The sequence below is a fragment of the Haliotis rufescens genome, unplaced genomic scaffold (assembly GCF_023055435.1).
Source record: "Haliotis rufescens isolate VD_foot unplaced genomic scaffold, xgHalRufe1.0.p SCAF_13, whole genome shotgun sequence".
In the NCBI taxonomy this organism is placed as follows: domain Eukaryota; kingdom Metazoa; phylum Mollusca; class Gastropoda; order Lepetellida; family Haliotidae; genus Haliotis; species Haliotis rufescens.
The window spans coordinates 10028505-10047545 of record NW_025963813.1 but is presented as its reverse complement, the minus strand read 5'-3'; the positions used below and the strand labels follow the sequence as shown (position 1 = coordinate 10047545).

General features: G+C 44.5%; 1 protein-coding gene across 2 annotated transcripts; it reads right to left on the bottom strand.

Moving 5' to 3' along the window:
• Positions 1–851: 851 nt before the first annotated feature.
• On the bottom strand, positions 852–18795 carry LOC124139062 (repetin-like). Of its 2 annotated transcripts, XM_048394756.1 has the most exons (9): positions 18700–18795; positions 18327–18397; positions 13802–13945; positions 12956–13030; positions 11788–11856; positions 10582–11221; positions 10466–10509; positions 1254–1419; positions 852–968 (listed from the first exon to the last, which is right to left on the bottom strand). In XM_048394756.1, exons 2-8 carry the CDS (start codon positions 18385–18387, stop codon positions 1271–1273), a joined length of 1182 nt encoding a protein of 393 aa, XP_048250713.1. In that variant the 5' UTR covers positions 18388–18397; positions 18700–18795; the 3' UTR covers positions 852–968; positions 1254–1270. The 2 variants fall into 2 exon arrangements, with proteins under 2 accessions (XP_048250713.1, XP_046361995.2); XM_046506039.2 differs by having other exon boundaries at positions 10466–11221.
• Positions 18796–19041: the final 246 nt, after the last annotated feature.

Genomic DNA, 19041 nt, shown 5'->3' with positions numbered 1-19041 from the left:
AACGAGTTCCACGTGCATTGAGGACATTCTCCTTGACATTTTTGAAGCAACGGGTCCAGCTGATTTATCCGGATTTAAAAAAAACCCTATTTCTTTACAACCCCCACCTCCACATCCAGCAATATTCCAGCTATGTCTGTAAATAATCGAGTCTAGACCAGACAACACAGTGATTGCCATTATCAGCATCGATCCACGCAATTGGGATACGATGACATGCATCAACCAAGTCAGCGAGTCTGACCACCCGATCCCGTTTGTCGCCTCTTACGACAAACATGGGTTGCTGAAGACCAATTCTAACCACGATATTCACGGGTGGACGTTTCCGATGCTAATTGCTAATCCAGTTAAAAGGAATTGAGATATATAGCATGCAGGGCAAAAGAAAGTATACGCTTGAAAATGGGATCTCAAGAAACCTGACGTGGCAGACGCAGTGAGAAATATTCTCACGGAGCGCCTTGCCGGAAAGACAGCGAAAGAGGTGAAGGGAAATGGTGTTTAACGTCGCGTGCATGCACGTGTGTGTATGCGTGCGTGCGTGCGTGCGTGCGTGTGTTTGTGTGTGTGGCTGCTTGTACTAGTCCGGACTGATGCCAATCTATAGTGCTAGCCCACCGAGATACCATGCCACAGTTTAACATGGATACCCCACTCAGACACAATATACTGACTCCGAGCCGACCAGTCCTTGTTTTAGCCCCTTATGCCGAGCGCCAGACAGGGTAACAACAGGTTCCGCCTTTGAACGTGTTATGACGCGGCTGGGGATCGAACCCCGGACCTTCAGCTTTCCGGGCGGACGCTGTACCACTAGACCACGGAGAAAGAACAAACGCAGTGATTAGATATGCAGCATTATGTATTAACATATTCCAGGTGTCGGAAAGAAACATTTGCAACAACAGAACTCATGCATGTGACTGAGATGCTCCGCGATAGACGATAGTTCATAGTTCCCGTACCTAAAACAAAAACAGTTTAATTCTACACAGATGAAAGAAGCAGATTATATATTTTACAGTCGCGAGTTGGATAAATTTACTAAAAATGACAAATTTCGCGGACGAAGCATAAGAACTGTTTTGAATAAAAACAATGCAAAGTTATTGTAAACATATTATGCGTATTGCAATTTTTCGAAATAAATAATATTTTCAAGACCCTTCCAGAAACATTTTTTTTCTAGTAACCTTGTCCCGATAATAACTGCATGTATGATTTGTATCTAAACTGTATGAGTAATATACCTTTCCATTATTTTCTATTAGCCAAACTTTGAAAACATCCTGGGAAAGGTTCCGGAAGCTGATGTTCTTTTGGTTCCGAAAAACCCACGACCGGAACCTTTTTGGCCAAACACTGACCCGCCCATCCCGCCCATCGCATCAATCATCTTCCGAGCCATATTCGCCTCTGCAATAGACAATGAATGTTACACAAATTTCTGTGGTAGATAATGCATGTTATACCTAATCCGGTAGATAAATTGCAGAGCATGTTGTACATAAACACACGATGGACAGAGCATGCTGTACCTATACACATGTTGAACAGAGCATGTTGTACATATACGCGTTGTGGACAGAGCATGCTGTACCTATACATGCGGTGGACAGAGCATGTTGTACCTATACACATGGTGGACAGAGCATGTTGTACCTATACACACGGTGGTCAGAGCATGTTGTACCTATACACACGGTGGACAGAGCATGTTGTACCCATACACACGGAGGACAGAGCATGCTGTACCTATACACACGGTGGAGAGAGCATGTTGTACCTATACACACGGTGGACAGAGCATGTTGTACCTATACACACGGTGGAGAGAGTATGTTGTACCTATACACACGGTGGAGAGAGCATGTTGTACCTATACACACGGTGGACAGAGCATGCTGTACCTATACACACGGTGGAGAGAGCATGTTGTACCTATACACACGGTGGACAGAGCATGTTGTACCTTTACACTAGGTGGACAGAGCATGTTGTACCTATACACACGGTGGACAGAGCATGTTGTACCTATACACACGGTGGACAGAGCATGTTGTACCTATACACTCGGCGGACAGAGCATGTTGTACCTATACACACGGTGGACAGAGCATGTTGTACCTATACACACGGTGAACAGAGCATGTTGTACCTATACACACGGTGGAGAGAGCATGTTGTACCTATACACACGGTGGACAGAGCATGTTGTACCTATACACACGGTGGAGAGAGCATGTTGTACCTATACACACGGAGGACAGAGCATGTTCTACCTATACATAGGGTGGACAGAGCATGTTGTACCTACACACACAGTAGACAGAGCATGTTGTACCTATTCACACGGTGGACAGAGCATGTTGTACCTATACACACGATGGACAGAGCATGTTGTACCTATACACACGGTGGAGAGAGCATGTTGTACCTATACACACGGTGGACAGAGCATGTTGTACCTATACACACGGTGGACAGAGCATGTTGTACCTATACACACGGTGAACAGAGCATGTTGTACCTATACACACGGTGGAGAGAGCATGCTGTACCTATACACACGGTGGAGAGAGCATGTTGTACCTATACACACGGTGGACTGAGCATGCTGTACCTATACACATGGTGAACAGAGCATGTTGTACCTATACACATGGTGGACAGAGCATGTTGTACCTATACACACGGTGGACAGAGCATGTTGTACCTATACACACGGTGGACAGAGCATGTTGTACCTATACACACGGTGAACAGAGCATGTTGTACCTATACACACGATGGACAGAGCATGTTGTACCTATACACACGGTGAACAGAGCATGTTGTACCTATACACACGATGGAGAGAGCATGTTGTACCTATCAAACGGTAGAGAGCATGTTGTACCTATACACTCGGTGGACAGAGCATGTTGTACCTATACACACGGTGGACAGAGCATGTTGTACCTATACACACGGTGGACAGAGCATGTTGTACCTATATACACGGTAGAGAGCATGTTGTACCTATACACACGGTAGAGAGCATGTTGTACCTATACACACGGTGGACAGAGCATGTTGTACCTATACACACGGTGGACAGAGCATGTTGTACCTATACACACGGTGGACAGAGCATGATGTACTTATATACACGGTGGACAGAGCATGTTGTACCTATACACATGGTGGACAGAGCATGTTGTACCTATACACACGGTGGACAGAGCATGTTGTACCTATACACATGGTGAACAGAGCATGTTGTACCTATACACACGGTGGAGAGAACATGTTGTACCTATACACACGGTGGACAGAGCATGATGTACTTATATACAAGGTAGACAGAGCATGTTGTACCTATACACACGGTGGACAGAGCATGTTGTACCTATACACACGGTGGACAGAGCATGTTGTACCTATACACACGGTGGAGAGAACATGTTGTACCTACACACATGGTGGACAGAGCATGTTGTACCTATACACACGATGGACAGAGCATGTTGTACCTATACACACGGTGGACAGAGCATGTTGTACCTATACACACGATGGACAGAGCATGTTGTACCTATACACACGATGGACAGAGCATGTTGTACCTATACACACGGTGGACAGAGCATGTTGTACCTATACACACGGTGGAGAGAACATGTTGTACCTACACACATGGTGGACAGAGCATGTTGTACCTATACACACGATGGACAGAGCATGTTGTACCTATACACACGGTGGACAGAGCATGTTGTACCTATACACACGGTGGACAGAGCATGTTGTACCTATACACACGGTGGACAGAGCATGTTGTACCTATACACACGGTGGAGAGAACATGTTGTACCTACACACATGGTGGACAGAGCATGTTGTACCTATACACACGATGGACAGAGCATGTTGTACCTATACACACGGTGGACAGAGCATGTTGTACCTATACACACGGTGGACAGAGCATGTTGTACCTACACACATGGTGGACAGAGCATGTTGTACCTATACATAGGGTGGACAGAGCATGTTGTACCTATACACACGATGGACAGAGCATGTTGTACCTATACACACGGTGGACAGAGCATGTTGTACCTATACACACGGTGGTCAGAGCATGTTGTACCTATACACACGGTGGAGAGAGCATGTTGTACCTATACACACGATGGACAGAGCATGTTGTACCTATACACACGGTGGACAGAGCATGTTGTACCTATACACACGGTGGTCAGAGCATGTTGTACCTATACACACGGTGGACAGAGCATGTTGTACCTATACACACGGCGGACAGAGCATGTTGTACCTATACACACGGTGGAGAGAGCATGCTGTACCTATACACACGGTGGACAGAGCATGTTGTACCTATACACACGGTGGAGAGAGCATGTTGTACCTATACACACGGTGGACAGAGCATGTTGTACCTATACACATGGTGGACAGAGCATATTGTACCTATACACACGGTGGACAGAGCATGTTGTACCTATACACACGGTGGACAGAGCATGTTGTACCTATACACACGGTGGACAGAGCATGTTGTACCTATACACACGGTGGACAGAGCATGTTGTACCTACACACATGGTGGACAGAGCATGTTGTACCTATACACATGGTGGACAGAGCATGTTGTACCTATACACACGGTGGACAGAGCATGTTGTACCTATACACACGGTGGAGAGAGCATGCTGTACCTATACACACAGTAGACAGAGCATGTTGTACCTATACACATGGTGGACAGAGCATGTTGTACCTATACACACGGTGGACAGAGCATGTTGTACCTATACACACGGTGGAGAGAACATGTTGTACCTATACACACGGTGGAGAGAGCATGTTGTACCTATATACAAGGTGGAGAGAACATGTTGTACCTATACACACGGTGGAGAGAACATGTTGTACCTATACACACGGTGGAGAGAGCATGTTGTACCTATACACACGTTGGACAGAGCATGTTGTACCTATACACACGGTGGACAGAGCATGTTGTACCTATACACACGGTGGACAGAGCATGTTGTACCTATACACACGGTCGACAGAGCATGTTGTACCTATACACATGGTGGACAGAGCATGTTGTACCTATACACACGGTGGAGAGAGCATGTTGTACCTATACACATGGTGGAGAGAACATGTTGTACCTATACACATGGTGGACAGAGCATGTTGTACCTATACACACGGTGGACAGAGCATGTTGTACCTATACACACGGTGGAGAGAGCATGTTGTACCTATAAACACGGTGGAGAGAGCATGTTGTACCTATACACACGGTGGACAGAGCATGTTGTACCTATACACACGGTGGAGAGAGCATGTTGTACCTATACACACGGTGGACAGAGCATGTTGTACCTATACACATGGTGGAGAGAACATGTTGTACCTATACACACGGTGGACAGAGCATGTTGTACCTATACACACGGTGGACAGAGCATGTTGTACCTATACACACGGTGGAGAGAGCATGTTGTACCTATAAACAGGGTGGAGAGAGCATGTTGTACCTATACACACGGTGGACAGAGCATGTTGTACCTATACACACGGTGGAGAGAGCATGTTGTACCTATACACACGGTGGACAGAGCATGTTGTACCTATACACACGGTGGAGAGAGCATGTTGTACCTATAAACACGGTGGACAGAGCATGTTGTACCTATACACACGTTGGACAGAGCATGTTGTACCTATAAACACGGTGGACAGAGCATGTTGTACCTATTCACACGGTGGAGAGAGCATGTTGTACCTATAAACACGGTGGACAGAGCATGTTGTACCTATACACACGGTGGAGAGAGCATGTTGTACCTATACACACGGTGGACAGAGCATGTTGTACCTATACACACGGTGGAGAGAGCATGTTGTACCTATACACACGGTGGACAGAGCATGTTGTACCTATACACACGGTGGAGAGAGCATGTTGTACCTATAAACACGGTGGAGAGAGCATGTTGTACCTATACACACGGTGGACAGAGCATGTTGTACCTATACACACGGTGGAGAGAGCATGTTGTACCTATACACACGGTGGACAGAGCATGTTGTACCTATACACACGGTGGAGAGAGCATGTTGTACCTATAAACACGGTGGACAGAGCATGTTGTACCTATACACACGTTGGACAGAGCATGTTGTACCTATAAACACGGTGGACAGAGCATGTTGTACCTATTCACACGGTGGAGAGAGCATGTTGTACCTATACACACGTTGGACAGAGCATGTTGTACCTATACACACGGTGGAGAGAGCATGTTGTACCTATAAACACGGTGGACAATGCATGTTGTACCTATACACACGGTGGAGAGAGCATGTTGTACCTATACACACGGTGGACAGAGCATGTTGTACCTATAAACACGGTGGAGAGAGCATGTTGTACCTATACAAACGGTGGTCAGAGCATGTTGTACCTATACACACGGTGGAGAGAGCATGTTGTACCTATACACACGGTGGAGAGAGCATGTTGTACCTATACACACGGTGGAGAGAGCATGTTGTACCTATACACACGGTGGAGAGAGCATGTTGTACCTATACACACGGTGGAGAGAGCATGTTGTACCTATACACTAGGTGGACAGAGCATGTTGTACCTATACACTAGGTGGACATAGCATGTTGTACCTATACACACGGTGGAGAGAGCATGTTGTACCTATACACTAGGTGGACATAGCATGTTGTACCTATACACACGGTGGACAGAGCATGTTGTACCTATACACTAGGTGGACATAGCATGTTGTACCTATAAACACGGTGGACAGAGCATGTTGTACCTATTCACACGGTGGAGAGAGCATGTTGTACCTATACACACGTTGGACAGAGCATGTTGTACCTATACACACGGTGGAGAGAGCATGTTGTACCTATAAACACGGTGGACAGAGCATGTTGTACCTATACACACGGTGGAGAGAGCATGTTGTACCTATACACACGGTGGACAGAGCATGTTGTACCTATAAACACGGTGGAGAGAGCATGTTGTACCTATACAAACGGTGGTCAGAGCATGTTGTACCTATACACACGGTGGAGAGAGCATGTTGTACCTATACACACGGTGGACAGAGCATGTTGTACCTATAAACACGGTGGAGAGAGCATGTTGTACCTATACACACGGTGGAGAGAGCATGTTGTACCTATACACACGGTGGACAGAGCATGTTGTACCTATAAACACGGTGGAGAGAGCATGTTGTACCTATACAAACGGTGGTCAGAGCATGTTGTACCTATACACACGGTGGAGAGAGCATGTTGTACCTATACACACGGTGGAGAGAGCATGTTGTACCTATACACACGGTGGAGAGAGCATGTTGTACCTATACACACGGTGGAGAGAGCATGTTGTACCTATACACTAGGTGGACAGAGCATGTTGTACCTATACACACGGTGGACAGAGCATGTTGTACCTATACACTAGGTGGACAGAGCATGTTGTACCTATACACTAGGTGGACAGAGCATGTTGTACCTATACACACGGTGGACAGAGCATGTTGTACCTATACACTAGGTGGACAGAGCATGTTGTACCTATACACATGGTGGACAGAGCATGTTGTACCTATACACTAGGTGGACAGAGCATGTTGTACCTATACACATGGTGGACAGAGCATGTTGTACCTATACACACGGTGGACAGAGCATGTTGTACCTATACACATGGTGGACAGAGCATGTTGTACCTATACACATGGTGGACAGAGCATGTTGTACCTATACACACGGTGGACAGAGCATGTTGTACCTATACACACGGTGGACAGAGCATGTTGTACCTATACACTAGGTGGACAGAGCATGTTGTACCTATACACTAGGTGGACAGAGCATGTTGTACCTATACACACGGTGGACAGAGCATGTTGTACCTATACACTAGGTGGACAGAGCATGTTGTACCTATACACATGGTGGACAGAGCATGTTGTACCTATACACACGGTGGACAGAGCATGTTGTACCTATACACACGGTGGACAGAGCATGTTGTACCTATAAACACGGTGGACAGAGCATGTTGTACCTATACATAGGGTGGACAGAGCATGTTGTACCTATAAACACGGTGGACAGAGCATGTTGTACCTACACACATGGTGGACAGAGCATGTTGTACCTATACACTGGGTGGAAAGAGCATGTTGTACCTATATACAAGGTGGAGAGAGCATGTTATACCTATACACACGGTGGACAGAGCATGTTGTACCTATACACTAGGTGGACATAGCTTGTTGTACCTATACACTAGGTGGAAAGAGCATGTTGTACCTATATACAAGGTGGAGAGAGCATGTTATACCTATACACACGGTGGACAGAGCATGTTGTACCTATACACTAGGTGGAAAGAGCATGTTGTACCTATATACAAGGTGGAGAGAGCATGTTATACCTATACACACGGTGGACAGAGCATGTTGTACCTATACACTAGGTGGACAGAGCATGTTGTACCTATACACTAGGTGGACATAGCTTGTTGTACCTATACACTAGGTGGAAAGAGCATGTTGTACCTATATACAAGGTGGACAGAGCATGTTGTACCTATACACACGGTGGACAGAGCATGTTGTACCTATACACATGGTGGACAGAGCATGTTGTACCTATAAACACGGTGGACAGAGCATGTTGTACCTATACACATGGTGAACAGAGCATGTTGTACCCATATACACGGTGGAGAGAGCATGTTGTACCTATACACACGGTGGACAGAGCATGTTGTACCTATACACATGGTGGAGTGAGCATTTTGTACATATATACAAGGTAGACAGAGCATGTTGTACCTATACACACGGTGGAGAGAGCATGTTGTACCTATACATAGGGTGGACAGAGCATGTTGTACCTATACACATGGTGGAGAGAGCATTTTGTACATATATACAAGGTAGACAGAGCATGTTGTACCTATACACACGGTGGACAGAGCATGTTGTACTTATACATACACCAGACACTGCATAGAATTATTTACATTTTTGTAGCGCTTATTCAGTAAATTCGTAACTATTCAATGTTACCCATATTGTCTGTGTTTGTTTTATTGCTTAGACGCTAATATTAAATAGTCTGTGAAGTACATTTACGGCTTTGCAATTAGTCTGAGGGAGTTACGCCCCTTACACCTTACCAACACTCGATGACAGAGCGATTTAGGTTTATCTCCCCTTTGCACAGCATTTAAGTTATATCTTACTGTGTGAGCGTGATGAGTGTCATGGGTACTAGAAGTACCGCTTTGGTGAAACCCACGAGCGGACAGACCAAAATATCCGTGCCAAAGGCTAGAGAATCTTCAGATGCAGGAGAGGCTATGGGAGGCTAGTGAGGCTAGAGATGCTGGAGAGGCTAGTGAGGCTGGAGAGACTGGAGAGGCTGGAAAGGCAAGAGAGGCTGAAGAGGCTATAGAGTGAGTGAGTGAGTGAGTGAGTGAGTTGGGCTTAACGCCGCTTTTAACAGTATTACAGTTATATCACGGCATGTCAGCTTAATGTGGGAGGAAAGCCCTAAGTGATGCAGGTCTCAGACGTTTACCACCCTTGGTGAAACCCACGAGCACAGGTATGGTGCTGACAAACCTAGAAACATAATCGGGGCGAACAGGGATTCGAACCCACAATCATAGGTTTCTGGCATGCCCAAGGGACGCAACTCTACACAGCGAATCGCGGCGCCTTAGACGACTGGGCCACCCGTGCCCTCCGAGGCTATAGAGGCTAGAGAGGCTGGAGAGGCGAGAGAGGCTATTGAGGCTAGAGAATCTTCAGAAGGCTAGTGTGGCTGGAAAGGATGGAGAGGCGAGAGATGCTGGAGAGGCTAGTGAGGCTTGAGAGACTGGAGAGACTAGTGTGGCTAGGGAGGCTAGAGTGGCTAGAGAGGCGGTAGAGGCGGTAGAGGCTAGAGAGGCTGGAAAGGCCAGAGAGGCCAGAGAGGCTGGAGAGGCTGAAGAGGCTAGTTAATCTGTTTGGAACCAACCAGGAACAACTACAGTATCATGGGATAGATACACTTCCACGGATACACGTTTCATTAATTTCGTAGCATTCCACGGAACTGCCACCGACACATTGCAACAACGGTGCGATAATTTTACCGAATTTCTACTGAAATTCTCGAAAGACACGTGAGAAGGAAACTATTAACACATCAATGCTAACTCGAAGATATGGTGACAATCGAAAATGTGTCGAGGAAGTTCGAGACAAACGGAGTGCCGATTCTGCTGAAGTTCTGCTGATTTTAGTTAGTTGTTGCGATGTGCGGATCCGCAGTTTAACATTTAACACCAGAGCAGGATCAAATATTTTGAAGTTGTAACAAAGTGTATCTGTAAGACCTCCTCGACTTCCCCTGCCCTTAGCAAGACCGCGATCCGACGTTCGGGCGTGACCGCTGTACGACGTCTGTGCGTTATTTTCGGACGGCATCCGAGCGTGACCATTGGGCGCCGTTTGGGCGTAACCATCGGACAATCTCTGGGCCTGACCACTGTGCGACGTTTGGGCGTGACCATCGGACAATCTCTGGGCCTGACCACTGTACGACGTTTGGGCGTAACCATCGGACAATCTCTTGGCCTGACCACTGTACGACGTTTGGGCGTAACCATCGGACAATCTCTTGGCCTGACCACTGTGCGACGTTTGGGCGTGACTATCGGACAATCTCTGGGCCTGACCACTGTGTGACGTTTGGGCGTGACCATCGGACGTCATCTGGGCCTGACCAGCAGACGGCGTCTTGACCTGACCTCTGTGCGACGTTTGGGCGTAACCATCGGACAATCTCTGGGCCTGACCACTGTGCGACGTTTGGGCGTGACCATTGGACGGCATCTTGGCGTGACCACTGTGCGATATTTTGGCATGACCATTTGGCGGTATCTGGGCGTGATTAGCGGACGGCGTCTGGGCCTGACCACTGTGTGACATTTGGGCGTGACCATTGGGCGGTGTCTGGGTGTGACCATTGGACGATATCTGGGCGCGACCACGATGCAACTTTTGGACATGACCACTGTGCGCAAACCGAGTGTGTTTCCTGGACGGACTCTGTCCACGCTCACTGTGTGACTTTGTGACACCATTGGAATCTGAAGTGCAGACAATGTAAGGAACGAGAGAATGTTAACATTTCAATCTGAGAAGATCTACAATTTCATTAAAATTGCGAAATCTTTTCTTCACGTTTTATTAATTCACATCCGGAAGACATCTGATTCTTGCCTAATCTGGGATTATCACAGTTGTATATAACAACTGATTGAGTGAGTGAGTTGGGTTTAACGCCTATTTGAACAGGATTCCAGCTATTATATCACGGCGTATCAGGTTAATGTGGGAGGAAATCCCGAAGTGATTCAGATCTTCGACGTTTATCACTTTGGTGAAACCCACGAGCACGGGTATGGTGCTGACAAACCAAGAAACATCATCGGGGCGAACCGGGATTCGAACCCACAATCATAGGATTCTGGCGTGCCAAAGGGACGCAACTCTGCACAGCGAATCGCGGCGCCTTAGACGACTGGGCCACCTGTGCCCCCCACATAAATCAGTAAACTCAATATGACAATAGGAAATATGTTGCAGTAATCTAAATTTACCGAGGGTGGGTGGGTTGTGATGATGTTCAATGGAATAATGACAAGGTACTCACCGTCAACAGAGTGCTTGTCTGGACCACATTTGGTATTTGAAGCACCAATGGCCGACTTCATCTGGGAAACTGGGACATTGTATATCAGAGTGTTACAGGATTTAATATTTAAGCATCCGGTAACATTGAATTTCCTTTACAGACACCAAAGTGCTCCCAAACTTAATATTATAACATCCGGTAACATGTCTTCACTACGTATCAAAGTCCACTAGGACCCAACAACCGGTAACATCCCATTATTGTATAATATCAGAGCACTCCAAAACCTAATATCATAACAACCAATAACATTCCTTCACCGACAGGAATCATATTCTACCAAATGGTAACACCCCTTTCCTGGAAACCACCTTAATAGTTTGTTTTTGAAACTTTATTGATCCAAAATATCTAATTGTTTCAACACGTATACACAGCGGACAGAAAATGACTAAACTAAGAACTAAAGATATAAATGTAGCTGCGGCGAGGTGTACATTAAAACACCGTGGTGTCGCATCTGAACGAAACATCTAATCACAATGAAATGCAAGTAGAAGCTGAAGTGGGGTTGCAATGAGACCAGGGCCCACTTGCACAAAGCGATTTAGTGCTAAGATGATCTTAACTCCCATACTTTAACATAGGATTACAATAGTAATCACAGATGACAGAAAACGATGTTGGCGACGTAGCGGCGAGGTCTATGCCAGGGCAACAATTCTTAATTGTGATCATGGTGAAGACTTCGCAACTTTCTGTATGTTTAGACCTGTGAAGGTCCGGGGTAGAATAGGTCTTCCGCAACCCATGCTTGACGTAAAAGGCGACTATGCTTGTCGTAAGAGTCGAATGACGGGAACGGTTGGTCAGGCTCAATGACTTCGTTGATGCATGTAATCCTATACCAATTGTGTGGATCCATGCTCATGATGTCAATCACTGAATTGTCTGGTCCAGACTCGATTATTTACAAACCGCCGCCATATAGCTGGATTATTGCTGAGTGCGGCGTTAAACAACAAACAAACAAAAATCCTGTATGTGTAATTAACAGAGCGGAATTTATTTTCAAACGCTGCCCACCTTTTAAATTTGAAAGGCCAAATACAGTTCTTGGATACATATGTTCAGATGGTGACGATAACGTCCCTGCTTGTTACTCAAATATGTATAACAGATTTACCGTCTCTGCGGACTCCTTTCATTTCCTCAAGCAGGTGCTCCTGTTGTTTCAGTAATTTGCTCATCACTGTCTCACCTAAACAAAGTATCATACGAGAAATAACATGCAACAATGAGAATTTGCTAGCCTGTCTGTTAAATTCACATACCTGATCTTTGAAATCCTTGTTAACCATATCTCTAAACTATTTTATGTCCAAAACATATCCCATCTCATCCATGCTAAATTTGAACGATATTCTATCATACCCATGCTATATCTGAGTTATTTCCTATCTGATTCATGCGATATCTGAGCATATCCTATCTGATCTGTGATACATCTGAGCCATATCCTATCTGATGCATGCTACATCTGAGCCACATCCCATCTGATGCATGCTACATCTGAGCCATATCCCATCTGATGCATGCTACATCTGAGCCATATCCCATCTGATGCATGCTACATCTGAGCCATATCCCATCTGACGCATGCTACATCTGAGCCATATCCCATCTGATTCAAGCTACATCTGAGCCATATCCTATCTGATTCATGCTACATCTGAGCCATATCCTATCTAATCCATGCTACATCTGAGCCATATCCTATCTGATTCATGCCACAACTGAGCCATATCCTATCTGATCCATGCGATATCTGAGCCATATCCTATCTGACTGATAATTTATCTGAATCATATCCCACGCATGCTTTATGAAACTCTTATGTACATTCTCACTCACGTTACATGAACCACATGTTATCTGATCAATTTATCTGAATCAACATCATGGCATATTTTAATTGTGTCACATATGACTAATTGTCCTGTCTTCTGTGTTGCCAGACGTGGTTCCTCACCATCAGTTGGAGTCTGGACATCGCCTGAACTTTGCAGTTGGTCCTCGTCAGTATCTTTATCTTGCTTGTCAATGGATTCGCCTTCGTTCCATTTTAATCCCCCAGCCTTGGTCCAGGAGTACTTATCCTTCCGCGAGGATCCAGCTTTGTGCAAATATAATATTTACAAAGTTGTCAAGAAATCATCCTTTTTCAAGTCACTATCGTCAATAATGTTCTGTTGGACCAGTGGGGGGCACGGGTGGCCCAGTCGTCTTAGGCGCCGCGATTCGCTGTTCATTCAGAGTTGCGTCCCTTGGGCACGCCAGAAACCTACAATTGTGGGTTCGAATCCCGGTTCGCCCCGATATGTTTCTAGGTTTGTCAGCACCATACCCGTTCTCGTGGGTTTCACCGAAGTGGTAAACGTCTGAGACCTGCATCACTTTGAGCTTTCCTCCCACATTAAGTGACACGCCGCAATATGCCTAGAATACTGTTAAAAGCAGCGTTAAACCCAACTCTCTAACTCACTCACTTCTGTATTGGTTTAGTACTTAGTTTGCTATTCGGGGTTTCTCGGTGTTAGGAAACACACTTCGGTTATCCCCGTGGTCTCGGGGTAGAGCGTCCGCCCGGATAGCTGAAGGTGCGGGGTTTCCCGGCCGCGTCATACCAAAAGACGGTACTTGTTGGTACCCTGTCTGGCGCTCGGAATTAAGGGGGTAAAACAAGGACTGGTCGGCCCTGGGCCAGTATACTGTGTTTGAGTGGGGTATCCATTTTAAACTGCGGTATGGTATCCGAGTGGGCTAACACTATAAAATCGACATCAGTCCGGACTAATACAAGCAGCCACGCGCGCACACATACACGTGCATGCTCGTCGCTATATAAGTGCAATAATCTTGGACTCGAGGTTAAACCCCATTTCACCTCACCACACCCACGGCTGAAAGGACAGGTTGTTCTCTACGACGTCCATGCATACGGGTTATAACCTTTGGCAAAAGCATGTGTCTTCACCTCCAGGTATCGCTAGACCATTAACGTGTCACCTTGCTACTGGTTTGTTCAGGTCGAAACTGATCAAATAGTCAGGTTTCGTTAGTAAGTGGTTATGGTGCAGTTTTCCCTCGGGTACTGAGGGGCGGTATTGAGCTAAAACTTACTGGCTAGGCTTTTATATTTCCCACCCCGTTTTTCTAGTAATCCGTAGATAACCGACTTTCCGTCTAGTATAGGTCAAGTACCTATTTACTATTGGGAGGCAAGTTACACTTTTGGTCAAGTACCCTTTTCAGTGATTGTGACTAAAGTACCTTTTATTTTGGGAAGTTTAGAATTTCTTTGCCCAGTCAAAGTGACTGAGGCTTAAGTCTATAAGACCAGTTTGCTATTCAGGCGTTTTCGTCTATTTTGTTGTCCAAGAGACCTATTTTAGAGACAGACCCACTCTGTTTATTTCCCGTTATTTATTAGAGTGTCTGGTTAATTAAATCTCAAGTGTTAATTGGTTGTAGCCGACTTAGTTTGTTGTCTATGTATCTTTCAATTATCTTGTCAAAGTGTTGATTTATTTACTCTTTTTTTTTACTGTTTTACAATTGCTTAGCTTATCAGCTTTTATATTTGTTCTGGTTTAACTAATCAGTGATCGTTGTCAGGGTAATTGTTTTTAATCCTTTAAATCCTTGACAGTTCGTGTTCACCCCAAGAGGTGAAGTTAGGTGAGGTGAAATGGGGTTTAAAGTCGCGTCCAAGATTATTGCACTTATATAGCGACGTGCATGCACGTGTGTGTGTGTGTGTGTGTGTGTGTGTGTGTGTGTGTGTCTGCTTGTACTAGTCGATTTATAGTGCTAGCACACTGAGATACCATGCCGCAGTTTAACATGAATACCCCACTCAGACACAGTATACTGACTCCGAACCGACCAGTCCTTGCTTTAGCCCCTTAATACCAAGCGCCTGACAGGGTAACAACAAGTACCATATTTTAACGTCTTTTGGTACGACGCGGCCGGGGATCGAACCCCGGACCTTCCGCTCTCCGGACGGACGCTCTACCACTAGATCAAAACATGGTACTGTATATACTCAAGCAGTTTGTTTACACCGTAATACTTCACTCGAACATATGACAGGCATTGAAAGCATATAAGCACGGCAACTTGGTAAGTTAACATGGGGTGGGCAACCCTAAAGAAAACAAAACAAGCTTTGCAAGGCTTTCGCTCTACATCGTGCGTCACAATCATGACGTCATATCGCTCATTGTGACGCAACAGATATGACGTCACAGTCGTATATAGAAAGGCGCCAAAATTCCAAGCTCTCTGTTGCCTCCAAAACGTAAATACATTCCCTTTGTAGATTTCTATCGTGTTTTCTGCATGAAATGTATTGCCACACATCCTTTGAATATTGTAGTAACCGCATCTGTGCATTTTGTAACCTGTAATTGTAGATATAATTATTTATCTATGCCTACCGACAATGACTGAATGACAATAGTACTATTGTATGAATATTAGCTTCCGCGGTGATGCGGTCGTCAAACCAGCTGTTGGGGTTTATTGTGATTTAATATCCTCTGATTGACCAATCAGAATCGAGTAAATTCCAAATTAAATGGTAGAATAATACATAACACCACTCAGTCTGTCAGAAGTGACGTCATCCTATGTACTTCTTACTGCTCAAATAATGTGACCCTACACGAAAAGGTTTCCACCATATCTGTGGATTATAAAGGCGATGACTTTAATGCAAACTAGACAAAAACAAAGAACACGGTTGCCAAGTTAAAAGTTTTCACCTCAAAGAAATTACCAAATATTTACAGCAATGTTTACTTCCGTATGATATCACTTCCGGTAACCGACTTTTACAAAATGGCGTGTTCACTGACAACAGTACGCGGGATTTCCTGAGGAGGATTTTCGATGATTTAGGGATCGCATATACATAATTGTGTCACGTAAGCAATCAGAAACATTCTGACAATCTGCGTACTATCATTTGTTTGTGACGTGATTTAGCGTCAGTCATGGCGTCACACAGGACGGAAACATTTATGGTTTCTGTTGAATTTACCAAATAATTGTAATGTGTATATTTGTAATTCCATAATTAGTGCAAAGCTTAAGATACTCTTCCCATGAATATTCTCAAACGCGTGATCGAGCCAATGTATGCAACAATTAGACGTAAGTACCTCTAAAAAGGCTTTTTGATCACTTCAGCAAGTACAGTTTTCGGAGCACAGTGTTCGTTTCTACAGCTAATTTATTTCGCATGATTTCATCTGGATAATTTGCTTTGGTGACAAAGACCGTTTGTCATTTGTTTCTAATATGTATGAGGAATTCAGGGATGCATGTATAGCGGCTGAGTTGAAATATACCAGATCGAATAGGCGTCTCATAACCGGCATTTTGTGAACACAATCCAATATGGCGGAACGTACACTACAGCGGTTGTGTATCATTAGTGATTTAATACCCGTGGTCACTAATATACTATTTTTCTATTTTAATTATTCGAGTAAATATCCGATATTTAGATTGCTTAACACACAGTAAAAAACGCCGTGAATTGTGATTTGGCGAGATTTACGATGTACCAAATTTTCAGTAATTTTGCTTTGCCTAAAATAACAGTGATTGATAAACAAAAGAGGGAATTCAAAACTGTGAAGTGTATTAGTTTGCGTGATGTATTTTGAATTTTATTCGACTTCGAAGTGAGGGTTGAAGAGGGGGGACATATGTGTCGCTGCGGCATCCAGGGGGTTTACACTCTAAAAAACGATAACGTTGACTTGACGACAGACAATGTAACTGATAATAATAACAAACAAACTCCCAGACGAGGACGAGTTTGTTTATTATTATTATTATTATTATTATCATCATCATTTACACGGTCCTGTACGTGGTTCAACACAGACGTAGGTCAACATTCGACTGAAGCACGAGCAACTGATCAATGACTAAGAATCAGTCCGTCATCATCTGACCTCAGGTCATCACCATGGAGTGGCCAATCACTGGTCTGGAATTCGATCTCACACATATGTTTGATACCAGTTCTCTCAAATGGGTTTCTCACCATTTGGTGTGTAAGAAAATTACAATCTTTTCTATTTTTTGTGCATTGTTTTACATCCATTAATTAGGCCCAGTGGAGTATTAAGGAAATTAATATATTTTGAATAAAATTTCTATCTTCCTCGCGACATTTTGTTGCTATTACCGGGGAAGCCAGAACCAAAAAATAAGAATTGTGTCTCCTAAACAAAAGCGGCAAAACCTGACTATAATCGTAATATGGCCTCAACGCCAGCGAATAACCAGTCTCGATTATCCACCGAAACAGATTCCATCGAGGTTAAAAGGAAACTTTAAGATAGAAGTGAAAGAAATCTATGCTAAAAGCACAGTCCAATGTACGATTCCGACTATATCATAAGCATGTGTTTATGAATCACTACCAAATAGTGATGACACCAGGTGTTCGCGAAAATAAATGAACGACTGACCTCCTTTCGACTCCACCGCCACCGTTAACACCGTCAAGACGACGAACATCACCCGCAACATGCTGTAAACACTAGGAAGCAAAAAAAGGTTAACTGTTACTTGTTTAACAATTATATTATAATAACAGTCACTGTGTTCCGTATACGAGAAGTGAGTGCGTTAATATTAAACGTCGCAACGGCATTATTTTAGCCATGAAGAGGCCGTATCCGAAAAGACTGATAGCGCCAGTTGATAGGGGTTGATGTCGTGCAATGACCAAATCGGTTCATGAAATATAATTATGACCATCCTTCCATGGTCACCTCGTAATAGAAACGCTATAGTACAGGCATTCGGCTATAAATCCTGGACAGAGGACTAAGTACTCACCAATATGCTCCCCTGTGTTTGTGTTGTTGTTTTTTAACGCAGCACTCGGCAATATTCCAGCTGTGGTCCAAGGTGTAGATGTAAAGTACCTATATGTCATTGAGTGCTAGTAACAACATTTTGCATCTTATATATAGAACTTTGACTGCGTGGACGGAGTCATCAGAAATATGCTGACCACAGAAGTACTTGTGACAGAAGTACTTATAAACAATCACAAATTACACTGATTTGGCATGTTCTGTCATTTAAAAATATGACTGAAACGTCGGTTGCAAATGATTTTAAGTAATTACAAGGTTTATGTCTTTGGAAACAATGAAAGTCCAACATTCTCACGGC